This window comes from Salmo trutta, chromosome 27, assembly GCF_901001165.1.
Source record: "Salmo trutta chromosome 27, fSalTru1.1, whole genome shotgun sequence".
Classification (NCBI taxonomy): domain Eukaryota; kingdom Metazoa; phylum Chordata; class Actinopteri; order Salmoniformes; family Salmonidae; genus Salmo; species Salmo trutta.
The window spans coordinates 4,785,368-4,798,087 of record NC_042983.1 but is presented as its reverse complement, the minus strand read 5'-3'; the positions used below and the strand labels follow the sequence as shown (position 1 = coordinate 4,798,087).

The window sequence follows — 12,720 nt, the reverse complement described above, 5'->3', positions numbered from 1 at the left end:
GTGTTCTATTGAGTTCAAGACCAGGCTCTGGCTGGGCCACACAGAGATTTCCCCCGAAGCCACTCCTGCATTGTCTTGGCTGTGTGCTCCGGGTCATTGTCCTGTTAGAAGGTGAACCTTCTCTCCAGTCTGAGGTCCTGCCGTTGAAAAACATTCGCACATCATGATGCTGCCACCACCATGCTTCACCGTAGAGATGGTGCCAGGTTTCCTCCAGACGTTACGCTTGGCTTTCAGGCCAAAGAGTTCCATCTTGGTTTCATCAGACCATAGAATCTTGTTTTTCATGGTCTGAGAGTCATTTAGGTGCCTTTTGGCAAACTCCAAGCAGGCTGTCATGTGCCTTTTACTGAGGAGTGGCTTCCGTCTCGCCACTCTACCATAAAGGCCTGATTGGTGGAGTGCTGCAGAGATGGTTGTCCTTCTGGAAGGTTCTCCCATCTCCACAGAGGAACTCTGGAGCTCTGTCAGAGCTCCAATCGGGTTCTTGGTCACCTCCCTGACCAAGGCCCTTCTCCCCGCTCAGTTTGGCCAGGCGGCGAACTCTAGGAAGAGTCTTGGTGCTTCCAAACTTCTTCCATTTAAGAATGATGGAAGCTACTGTGTTCTTTGGGTGCGTGGTAATCAACATTTAGTTTTATTAAGTAAAATGCATATTTTTCCAGTTTTCTTTTCGGCAGCACACCATTCAACTACTTTAGGAGGAAACCGATGCCTTTGCAGCCTGAATGGAGGATATTTTATGTTCTCGCTGGTTGCGGGGGTTACGAGCGTATTGCCGGCTACCCTATTCATATTGGGTTGTATCCTGCTGTATCCTGAAGTCCACGATCATCTCCTTTGTTTTGTTAACATTGAGTGAGAGTTTGTTTTTCCAGACACCACAATCCGAGTGCCCTCACCTGTGTATACAGTTGAAGTCGGAAGTTATCCAAGATGGTGTAGCAGTCAGACGTCTTTGTCCTCTTCTTGTCGTGTCCCGTGTATATATATTTTTTCTTCGCATATCTTTTTTTACATTTTTCCTAAACCTCAACTTCAATATACTCTCCTGCAACCCGCTTCACCCAATGTGGTATTGATCTGGTATTTTGTAAAGTATTTTTCTTTACTTTCAAACCGGAATCCCCCAACAGAAGCTAGTCAGCTAACTAGCTACTAGCTAGTAGTCAGCTAACCACTGCTAGCGGTCATCAGCTAACCTCTAGCTCGGAAATCTCTCGCCAGTTCGCACAACGCGATTCAAACCAGAGCATACTGGACTTATTTTCTCTCCATATCCCCGGATTCCTACCGCAAGCTCTGAACCTTTTCACCTGGATTATCACAGCTAGCTAGCTGCAATCCAAGTGGCTACTCCTGGCTAACGTCTCTGTCCCAAAGCAAACACCAATTAGCCTGGAGCTAGCCCATGTTAGGCCCATCTCCCGGCTAGCTGAAGAGGTCCATCAGCCACTCCTTGGGCTACAATACCTATTTTTCCAATTGGCCTGGACCCCTTTTACTACACGAAGCCCTGCTAATCCATCACGACTGGACTACCGACGTAATCTGCCCGATGGGTTCTTTTTCCAACAGGCCCCTCCGTCGTAACGTCCGCTGAATGCCCATCTGTTAGCCTGCTAGCCGCGGCCCGCTAGCTGTCTAGTGCATATCGGACTGTTAGCTGAATAGGTCCATCGGCCAATTTCTTGGGCCACTATACCTACTTTGCCAATTGGACTGGGCCCCTTTACTACACTAAACCCTACTAATCCATCACGACTGGTCTGCCGACGGAATCGCACGAGGAGGCTACAACAGACTTCTTCCGTCGTGACATCCCTCTAAGGCCTTTCTGCTAGCTTGCTAGCCCCGGCCCGCTAGCTGTCTGAATCGCCGTGTCTCCAGCCAGCTTAACTACTCACTGTACCCCTATGATCACTCGGCTACACATGCCTCTTCCTAATGTCAATATGTCTTGTCCATTGCTGTTCTGGTTAGTGATTATTGTCTTATTCCACTGTAGAGCCTCTAGCCCTGCTCATTATGCCTTAGCTAACCCTTCAGTTCCACCTCCCACACATGCGGTGACATAACCTGGTTTAAATGATGTTTCTAGAGACAATATCACTCTCATCGTCACTCTATGCCTAGGTTTACCTCCACTGTATTCACACCATACCATACCTTTGTCTGTACATTATGCCTTGAATCTATTCTATCGCGCCCAGAAACCTGCTCCTTTTACTCTCTGTTTCGAACGTACTAGAAGACCAGTTTTTATAGCCTTTAGCCGTACCCTTATCCTACTCCTTCTCTGTTCCTCTGGTGATGTAGAGGTTAATCCAGGCCCTGCAGTGCCTAGCTCCACTCCCATTTCCCAGGCGCTCTCATTTGTTGAATTCTGTAACCGTTAAAGCCTTGGTTTCATGCATGTTAACATTAGAAGCCTCCTCCCCAAGTTTGTTTTATTCACTGCTTTAGCACACTCTGCCAACCCGGATTTCCTAGCCATGTCTGAATCCTGGTTTAGGAAGACCACCAAAAACCCTGAAATTAATCCCTAACTATAACCTTATCTGACAAGATAGGACTGCCAAAGGGGCGGAGTGGCAATCTACTGCAGAGATAGCCTGCAGAGTTCTCTCATACTATCCAAGTCTGTGCCCAAACAATTCGAGCTTCTCTCATACTATCCAAGTCTGTGCCCAAACAATTCGAGCTTCTATTTCTAAAAAGTCACCTTTCCAGAAACAAGTCTCTCACCGTTTCTGCTTGCTATAGACCACCCTCTTCCCCCAGCTGTGCCCTGGACACCATATGTGAATTGATTGCCCCCCCATCTATCTTCAGAGCTTGTGCTGCTAGGTGACCTAAACTGGGACATGCTTAACACCCCGGTCATCCTACAATCTAAGCTTGATGCCCTCAACCTCACACAAATTATCAATGAATCTACCAGGTACAACCCCAAATCCGTAAACACGGCACCCTCATAGATAACATCCTGACCAACTTTCCCTCCAAATTCACCTCTGCTGTCTTCAACCAAGATCTCAGCGATCACTGCCTCATTGCCTGCATCCGTAATGGGTCTGCAGTCAAACGACCACACCTCATCACTGTCAAACGCTCCCTAAAACACTTCAGCGAGCAGGCCTTTCTAATCAACCTGGCCCAGGTATCCTGGAAGGATATTGACCTCATCCCGTCAGTAGAGGATGCCTGCTTATTCTTTAAAAGTGTCTTCCTCACCATCTTAAATAAGCATGCCCCATTCAAAAAATGTAGAACCAGGAACAGATATAGCCTGGGGTTCACTCCAGACCTGACTGCCCTTGACCAGCACAAAAACATCCTGTGGCGTACTGCATTAGCATCAAATAGCCCCCGTGATATGCAACTTTTCAGGGAAGTTAGGAACCAATATACACAAGCAGTTAGGAAAGCTAAGGCTAGCATTTTCAAACAGAAATTTGCATCCTGTAGCACAAACTCAAAAAAGTTCTGGGATGCCGTAAAGTCCATGGAGAATAAGAGCACCTTCTCCCAGCTGCCCACTGCACTGAGGCTAGGAAACACTGTCACCACCGATACATCCACGATAATTGAGAATTTCAATAAGCATTTTTCTACGGCTGGCCATGCTTTCCACCTGGCTACCCCTACCCCGGTCAACTGCCCTGCACCCCCAACAGCAACTCAGCCAAGCCTCCCAATTTCTCCTTCACCCAAATCCAGATAGCTGATGTTCTGAAAGAGCTGCAAAATTTGGACCCCTATAAATCAGCCGGGCAAGACAATCTGGACCATCTCTTTCTAAAATGATATGCTGCAATTGTTGCAACCCCTATTACAACCTCTCTTTAGTATCGTCTGAGATCCCCAAAGATTGGAAAGCTACCGCGGTCATCCCCCTCTTCAAAGGGGGAGACACTCTAGACCCAAACTGCTACAGACCTATATCTATCCTACCCTGCCTTTCTAAGGTCTTCGAAAGCCAAGTTAACAAACAGATCACCAACCATTTAGAATCTCACCGTACCTTCTCCGCTATGCAATCTGGTTTCCGAGCTGGTCATGGGTGCACCTCAACCATGCTCAAGGTGTGGCCTCCAACTGCTCTTAATTGCAAGTAAAACTAAATGCATGCTCTTCAACCGATTGCTGCCAACACCTGCCCGCCCGTCCAGCATCTCTTCTCTGGACGGTTTTGACCTAGAATATGTGGACAACTACAAATACCTAGGTGTCTGGTAAGACTGTAAACTCTCCTTCCAGACCCACATTAAGCATCTCCAATCCAAAATTAAATCTAGAATTGGCTTCCTATTTCGCAAACAAAGCATCCCTCACTCATGCTGCCAAACACCCTCGTAAAACTGACTATCCTACCGATCCTCGACTTCGGCGGTGTCATTTACAAAATAGCCTCCAACACTCTACTCAACAATGGATGCAATCTATCACAGTGCCATCCGTTTTGTCACCAAAGCCCCATATACTACCCACCACTGCGACCTGTACGCTCTCGTTGGCTGGCCCTCGCTTCATACTCGTCGCCAAACCCACTAGCTCCAGGTCATCTACAAGTCTTTTCTAGGTAAAACCCCGCCTTATCTCAGTTCACTGGTCACCATAGCAGCACCCACTTGCAGCACGCGCACCAGCAGGTATATTTCACTAGTCACGCCCAAAGCCAATTCCTAGTTTGGCCACCTTTCCTTCCAGTTCTCTGCTGCCAATGACCGGAACGAACTGCAAAAATCACTGAAGCTGGAGACTCATATCTCCCTCACTAACTTTAAGCACCAGCTGTCAGAGCAGATCATTGCACCTGTACATAACCCATCTGTAAATAGCCCATCCAACTACCTCATCCCCATACTGTATTTATTTATTTATTTTGCTCCTTTGCACCCCAGTATCTCTACATGCACATTCATCTTCTGCACATCTATCACTCCAGTGTTTAATTGCTATATCATAATTACCTCGCCACCATGGCCTATTTTATTGACTACCCCTCTCTTATCTTACCTCATTTGCACAGACTGTATATAGACTTTTTCTACTGTATTATTGACTGTATGTTTGTTTATTCCATGTGTAACTCTGTGTTGTTGTATGTGTCAAACTGCTTTGCTTTATCTTGGCCAGGTCGCAGTTGTAAATAAGAACTTGTTCTCAACTGGCCTACCTGGTTAAATAAAGGGGAAATATATATATATTTTTTAAATCCTCACTGTAGGCTGTCTCGTTGTTGTTGTAATCAAGCCCACTACTGTTGTGTCGTTTGCAAACTTGATGATTGAGTTTGAGGTGTGCATGGCCACACAGTCGTGGGTGAACAGGGAGTACAGGAGGGGGCTGAGCATGCATCCTTATAGGGCCCCAGTGTTGAGGGTCAGCGAAGTGGAGATGTTGTTTCCTACCTTCACCAGCTGGGGGCGGCCCGTCAGAAAGTCCAGGACCCAATTGCACAGGGCGGGGTTGAGACCCAGGGCCTCCAGCTCGATGATGAGCTTGGAGGGTACTATGGTGTTGAATGCTGAGCTGTAGTCAATGAACAGCATTCTTACATAGGTATTCCTCTTGTCCAGATGGGATAGGGCAGTGTGCAGTGTGATGGCGATTGTATCTGTGGACCTGTTGGGGCGGTATGCAAACTGAAGTGGGTCTAGGGTGGCCGGTAAGATGGAGATGATATGATCCTTGACTAGTCTCTCAAAGCATTTCATGATGACAGACGTGAGTGCTATGGGGCGGTAGTAATTTAGTTCAGTTATTTTTGCCTTCTTGGGTCCAGGAACAATGGAGGCCATTTTGAAGCATGTGGGGACAGCAGACTGGGATTGGGAGCGATTGAATATGTCCGTAAACACACCAGCCAGCTGGTCTGCGCATGCTCTGAGGACGCGGCTAGGGATGCTGTCTGGGTCAGCAGCCTTGCAAGAGTTAACACGTTTAAATGTTTTACTCACGTCGGCCATGGAGAAGGAGAGGGGCGGGGTGCAGTCCTTGTTAGTGGGCCGCAATGGTAGCACTGTATTATCCTTAAAACAGGCAAAGAAGGTGTTTAGTTTGTCTGGAAGCGTGACATCGGTGTCCGTGATGTGGCTGGTTTTCTTTTTGTAGTCTGTGATTTCTTGTAGACCCTGCCACATATGTCTCGTGTCTGAGCCATTGAATTGCAACTCCACTTTGTCCCTGTACCGGCATTTTGCTTGTTTGATTGCCTTGCTGAGGGAATAACTACACTGTTTATATTCAGCCATATTCCCAGACCTCTTTCCATGGTTAAATGCGGTGGTTCGTGCTTTCAGTTTTGCGCGAATGCCGCCATCCATCCATGGTTTCTGGTTAGGGTAGGTTTTAATATTCACAGTGGGTACGACATCTCCAATGCACTTCTTTATAAACTCACTCACAGAGTCAGTGTATAGATCGGTGTTGTTATCCGAGGCAGACTGGAACATATCCCAGTCCCCACGATCAAAACATTCTTGAAGCGTGGATTCCGATTGGTCAGACCAGCGTTGAATGGTTCTAGTCACTGGTAGATCCTGTTTGAGTTTCTGCCTATAAGACCATAGGAGCCAGATGGTATCGTGGTCGGATTTGCCAAAGAGAGGGCGGGGGAGGGCTTTGTATGCATCGCAGAAGTTAGAGTACCAGTGATCGAGTGTATTCCACACGCGCGTAGTGCAATCAATATGTTGATAGAATTTAGGTAGCCTTGTTCTCAAATTTGCTTTGTTAAAATCTCCAGCTACAATAAATGCAGCCTCAGGATATATGGTTTCTAGTTTTCATAGAGTCTAGTAAAGTTCCTTTAGGGCCGTCTTGGTGTTTGCTTGAGGGGGAATGTACACCACTGTGACGATAACTGGCGAGAATTCTCTTGGGTGATAATATGGCCTGCATTTGATTGTAAGAAATTCTAGGTCGGGTGAGCAGAAGGACTTGAATTCATGTATGTTGTTATTATTACACCATGAGTTGTTAATCATGAAGCATACACCCTCGCCCTTCCTCTTCCCAGAGAGGTGTTTATCTCTGTCGGTGCAATGCATGGAGAAGCACGGTGGCTGTACCGATTCCGACAACATATCCCGAGAGAGCCATGTTTCCGTGAAACAGAGAATGTTACAATCTCTGATGTTTCTCTGGAAGGCAACCCTTGCTCGAATTTCTTCTACCTTGTTGTCAAGAGACTGGACATTGGCGAGTAGTATACTCGGGAGCGGTGGGCGATGTGCACATCTACGAGCCTGACCAGGAGGCCGCTCCGTCTGCCCCTTCGGCGCCGTTGTCTGGGGTCTGCTTTTGGGTTTAGGTTCATTGTCCTGGGTGGTGGTCCAAACAGAAGATCTGCTTCGGGAAAGTCGTATTCCTGGTCATAATGTTGATAAGTTGATGTCACTCTTATATCCAATAGTTCTTCCCGGCTGAATGTAAGACTTAAGATTTCCTGGGGTAACAATGTAAGAAATAATACATATAAAAACACAATACTGCATAGTTTCCTAAGGATTCGAAGCGAGGCCACCATCTCTGTCGGCGCCATCTTGCAACTTGATATTTCAACCCTCGTGTCTTGATGATCACGTCTGGTGTGGATGGACAAAATCAACATGCACGCGTTGGCGCACGCACGTGCCTGTTCTAGTCAGCATGTTACTCCTCAGCCTGAAGTGTCCCCACTTGCACCAGCGAATAGCTAGTTTTTCTGCATGGTGCCAACTGGGAAGACACTTCAGGAAGGCGGTCATGTGTGCTAGCAAGGCATAGGTCCCTAGTGTGACTGCCTTTCTGAAGTGTCTTATCAGTCGGCGTCATGCAAAAAGCTAGCTAATGAGGCAACACAAGCGGAACACTTCAGGCTGATGCCTTGATCAAACCAACCGCGTCATTGCATTTTGGTACACCAGAAGTACAGATTTCCAATGGAAAGCTGCGTTTACCTTGCAGCATTGCGTTGCAGAGGCAATTGCAGTGCATTCTGTGTGGTGCATTCTGTGTGGTTACTGCATCTTGCCTATGCCGTTCAGCCATCGCTCATCCATATATTTATATGTACATATTCTTATTCATTCCTTACACTTGTGTGTGTGTATAAGGTAGTTGTTGTGAAATGTTAGATTACTTGTTAAATATTACTGCATGGTCGGAACTAGAAGCACAAGCATTTCGCTACACTCGCATTAACATCTGCTAAACATGTGTATGAGACCAATAACATTTTATTTGATGTTGGATTTATCGAACCCAACGTATGCGTCAAACTGTATGTGTAGACAGCTTGACAGAAATGGTAGCAGAGGGTGAATGTTGAACTTTTGTTGCACACATATCCAGATGATGCTGCATACCATTTTGCGCAATGACACTGTAGGTGTGATCGAGGCGTGAGGATTAAGTTTCACACATCCCCATTTGCTACACAGGCACTTCATGTTTTTGATTTAATCAACCTGGAATTCCAGGTTTGTGAAATTTAGGCAATCAGTGAACTGATCAATTAGCTCAGTTGGTCAGGTGTGGTGCCTAGTTGGAACAAATTCCTGCAGTATCTGCAGCACTCCAGGAACAGGGTTGCCTGCCCCTGGTGTATGCACAAGACATGACCTTACACCTCGATCACACTGACAACGTCATTGCATTTTGGTACAGCAGAAAAACATTTATTTCTGATGGAACACTGCGTTTGCCTTGCAGCATTGCGTTGGAGAGGCAGTTGCAGTGCGTTCTGTGTGGTGCATACTTTTGGTTTTATTGAACGTATGCGTCAAACTGTATGCGTGTACGGCTTTTCAGAAATGGTAGCAGAAGGCAGTGGTGGAAAAAGTACTAAAATGTCATACTTGAGTAAAAGTAAAGATACCTTAATGGAAAATGACTCAAGTAAAAGTGAAAGTCACCCAGTAAAATACTACTTGAGTAAAAGTCTAAAAGTATTTGGTTTTAAATATACTTAAGTATCAAAAGTAAATGGAATTCTTAAAATATACTTAAGTAACAAAAGTAAAAGTATTAATGATATCAAATGTCTTATCTTATGCAAACCAGACTGCACAATTTTCTTGTTTTTTATTTATTTTCCGGATAGCCAGGAGCACACTGCAACACTCAGACATAATTTACAAACAAAGCATTTGTGTTTAGTGAGTCCGCCAGATCAGAGTCAGTAGGGATGACCAGCGATGTTCTCTTGACAAGTGTGTGAATTGGACCATTTTCCTGTCAAAATGTAATGAGTATTTTTGGGTGTCAGGGAAAATGTATGTAGTAAAAGTACATTGTTTTCTTTAGGAATGTAGTGAAGTAAAAGTTGTCAAAAATATAAATAGTAAAGTACAGATGCCCAAAAACTCTACTTAAGTAGTACTTTAAATTATTTTTACTTAAGTACTTTACACCACTGGCAGAAGGTGAATGTTGAACTTTTGTTTTGCACATATCCAGATGATGTTGAGTTTTGCGCAAAAACACTGTGTGTGATGGAGGCATAAGGATGGATAATAGGACAATATTTACTTAGACATTACTGCCCCTCTGTGGACATCTGTAGGTATTACTGATAATGTAGTCTATTGTGTTTTATCCTATTGCAGTTGCTGTGCAAATACAGTATGTTAAAATAAGAATTCAATGGTCTGATCATGACTTTTTTCAATTAGGGTTGTACAATATCCTAATTGTTGTATACAAATTACTAGGCCCATAACTGATATTTATTCTAACCCTGATAGCCTATTAAAATAGTTCACAAATACAATAACTTTATTTCACTTGATAAATAATACCACTGCAAACAGCTAAACATAGGCTATGTGGATGTCTATTAAAAGTTGAAGTAGGTTGTCTGTGGCATTGTATGACAGACAGTTGAAATCGGCATGTTTGTGGAGGCGCGGAAGGGATTATTTTCGAAGCAATACGGGACAACATCACTTTGGATGTTGTCCCGCGGCCTACAGTCCTACACAGTATTAGCGGTGGTTGGGTAGAGAGGGAAAGAGAAGGGGAGGCGGAGACACGTCCACGACAGAGACATCACCATGGCACCACTCGGACTAAAAGCCATTGTGGGAGAAAGTAAGAATATGTATTTTTGTTTAATCACTTCGTTATGTAGGTCTATGCGCTATGGTTATTCTGTATTTTTTCAGGTACTGTGTTGGCCTAGGCTATTTTATTTTTTGCTTTATTTTGGACATTCTATTAATTTAGGCTATTTAGTTGGTTTGAATTACAATTATTTAGATCTAAATTTGTATTTCAAACACAATTTAAATCCAGAAGTAGACCTATTGAAAGTAAAATATAGTGCGTCTCGCGTTCGATAGGATTGCTCAAAGTGCGTAAAGGCGCTCTACCGCACTCTCAATTATCCTATCTCTCTGCATCATTAGATATGGCAAAATATTGGTATTTTAATATTGTGTTTTAATTCTGTGCACTATACAATACTGGCATTTGTTTTGTAGTGAGTTGCACTATGAAATTGTCGTTTCGGGTAAATCCACATGCGCTAAATCCATACGGATTAAGCTCTTCCACTGTCATAGTGCGCCTTGCTGCATGGATCCACCACAATACAGTACTCGGTTACCTAAAGCCACCACGAGAGGGGAAAATCTCTTATGTGGATGAAAACGTGTAGGCCACAGGTGGCACCTTAATTGGGGAGGACAGGCTCATGGCAATGCCTGGGGCAGAATTACTGGAGTGGGATAAAATACATCAAACACATGGTTTCCATGTGTTTGATGCCATTCAATTTGCTCCGTTCCAGCCATTATTATGAGCCGTCCTCCCCTCAGCAGCCTCTACTGGTGTAGGCCTATTACTTTGTATTGTGCGCTTTTAAAATAAATCTGCTGGGTTGAAGGCAATTAATTCAAGAACAGGCATACAACCTAGTTTCCCCATTATGCACATAAAAAGCAATACCTTATCCATGCATGAAAAAGTGAAAACAATAATTACACAATGCAACTAAAGTCTTAAATACGTTAAATGTTTGGCTGGCAGTGTTTTATTGATTTATGGTATGGAAGACAGGGGAATATAGATATTGGGGTTAACGTGTGTTGATAAAGCGTGGGTATCCGCTATTTAGTACCTCAGCGGGGTTTGGTAGGTCACTCGGGTAGGTTACTTTCTAAATGTAATCCATTACTGTTAATAGTTACTTGTCCAAAATTGTAATCAGTAACGTAACTTTTGGATTACCCAAACTCAGTAACATAATCTGATTACATTCAGTTACTTTTAGATTACTTTCCCCTTAAGTGGCATTAGAAGAATACAAACATGTATGTTACCAATTGATTTATCCTGCAATAGACGTGGTTCAATGTTAACGTTTACATAGCTGGCCATATATGGATGTTACATTTTACTTTATGGGTTGGTTATGTAGGCTTCTTCTAACCCATCGCTTTCTACTACATATAATAATATCTTTACAAGTCCAAAAATGGATGTAGCAACTACAGATTGCCCCTTTAAATCTATCAAAAGTGTGTGAGTTTGAGCATGTGTCCATTAGGCCTATGGATGTATTTATTTTATCAGCATAAATTAGATTGAGCAATTAAAAGCCCCACGCGCTCTTGCAGATGTTGCAAGAGCGCGTTTTTCACTGGCTGTCGACTGGTTTCAAAAACAATGATTAATAGGCAGCTTAAACTATTTGAGTTCAACCATTATTGGGTTCAAATACACATTTAGATTTGTGAACAGCCATCCTCAACAACCACAATCCGTAAGGCGCAAATAGCAAAATGAGAGAACAGCAGTGTGATTCACATCAATGCGCTATGTAGATATCAATAAGTGATATCCGTATCGCCGTAGACTACACCACTGCTGTCATCCTTACCTCCAAGCGTTTTTATTCAAGTTGAATCATTTTCTGATGCCGACAGCAGTCGCACCATTGGAAGACATAGCTTGGACTGTATCCTACAAAAGCCTATTCCTTCTCTTTTCCCGCGATCCATCAAACACATTTGGTGTGTCATCATACTGGTCGCTGACTTGTGGTCAGACTCGCTCAGGTGGAACCACCTTAAATTTGAGCCTTTTTTCAATGCTGATTTGAATGTCATTGAGAAAACAGAGAAGTGTCAACTATTTTTTTTTGCAAACATCCTTTCTGAATTTAAAGTAATCATCGAAGTAATCATCTAGTTTTTTAAAAGTATCTGTAATCTGATTACAATATTTTTTTTACTGGTAATGTAACGGATTACAGTTACCGTTTTTATTTTTGGACATGTAATCCGTTACTCCCCAACCCTGCTCCCCAGATACCCACTGTATTTGATTGAGGTGAGACAAGATGGTGCTATGGTGATTCAGAGTTTGTTCCACTGGTGTGAAGTGAGCTGTGGTCTCCAACTCCACCCAGCCACCAGTAACATTCAGCATCACCAACAGCTAGCTATGCTGGACCTGAAAATCACAGTACTATTGGTGTTCACAGTTTGTTGAGTCTGTCTGTCCCTTACATTTTCTGGATTTTGCTCTTAATCCTGAAGGCTTTTATTGTCATACAGACATAAATATCTATGGGTATGACAAATACTGTATAATAAATTAGAAATAGATGGAAATCACCTACTCAAAAAGACAGAGAAAAGTTAGTTGAATTTCCAATGTGTTATCACTGCTTTCAACCATCTAAAAGCACAACCAAACTCCAATGGAAAAACAATGTCAGAT

The 12,720-nt window shown here is 43.7% G+C and overlaps 1 protein-coding gene across 3 annotated transcripts in view; it reads left to right on the top strand.

The window, feature by feature from the left end:
- The window catches only part of LOC115164166 (syntaxin-binding protein 1), a 55,193-nt gene that overhangs the window by 1,250 nt on the left and 41,223 nt on the right, over positions 1-12,720 (top strand). Inside the window, exon 1 of one of the 3 annotated variants that reach the window (XM_029716394.1) lies at positions 9,806-10,083. The exons of 1 other annotated variant lie outside the window; for it this stretch is intronic. In XM_029716394.1, coding sequence (XP_029572254.1) covers positions 10,047-10,083 — 37 coding nt within the window. In that variant the 5' untranslated portion in view covers positions 9,806-10,046. Of the gene's footprint in view, positions 1-9,805; positions 10,084-12,720 lie in introns of those variants that run through there. One more of the 3 variants, XM_029716393.1, reaches the window with a different exon arrangement.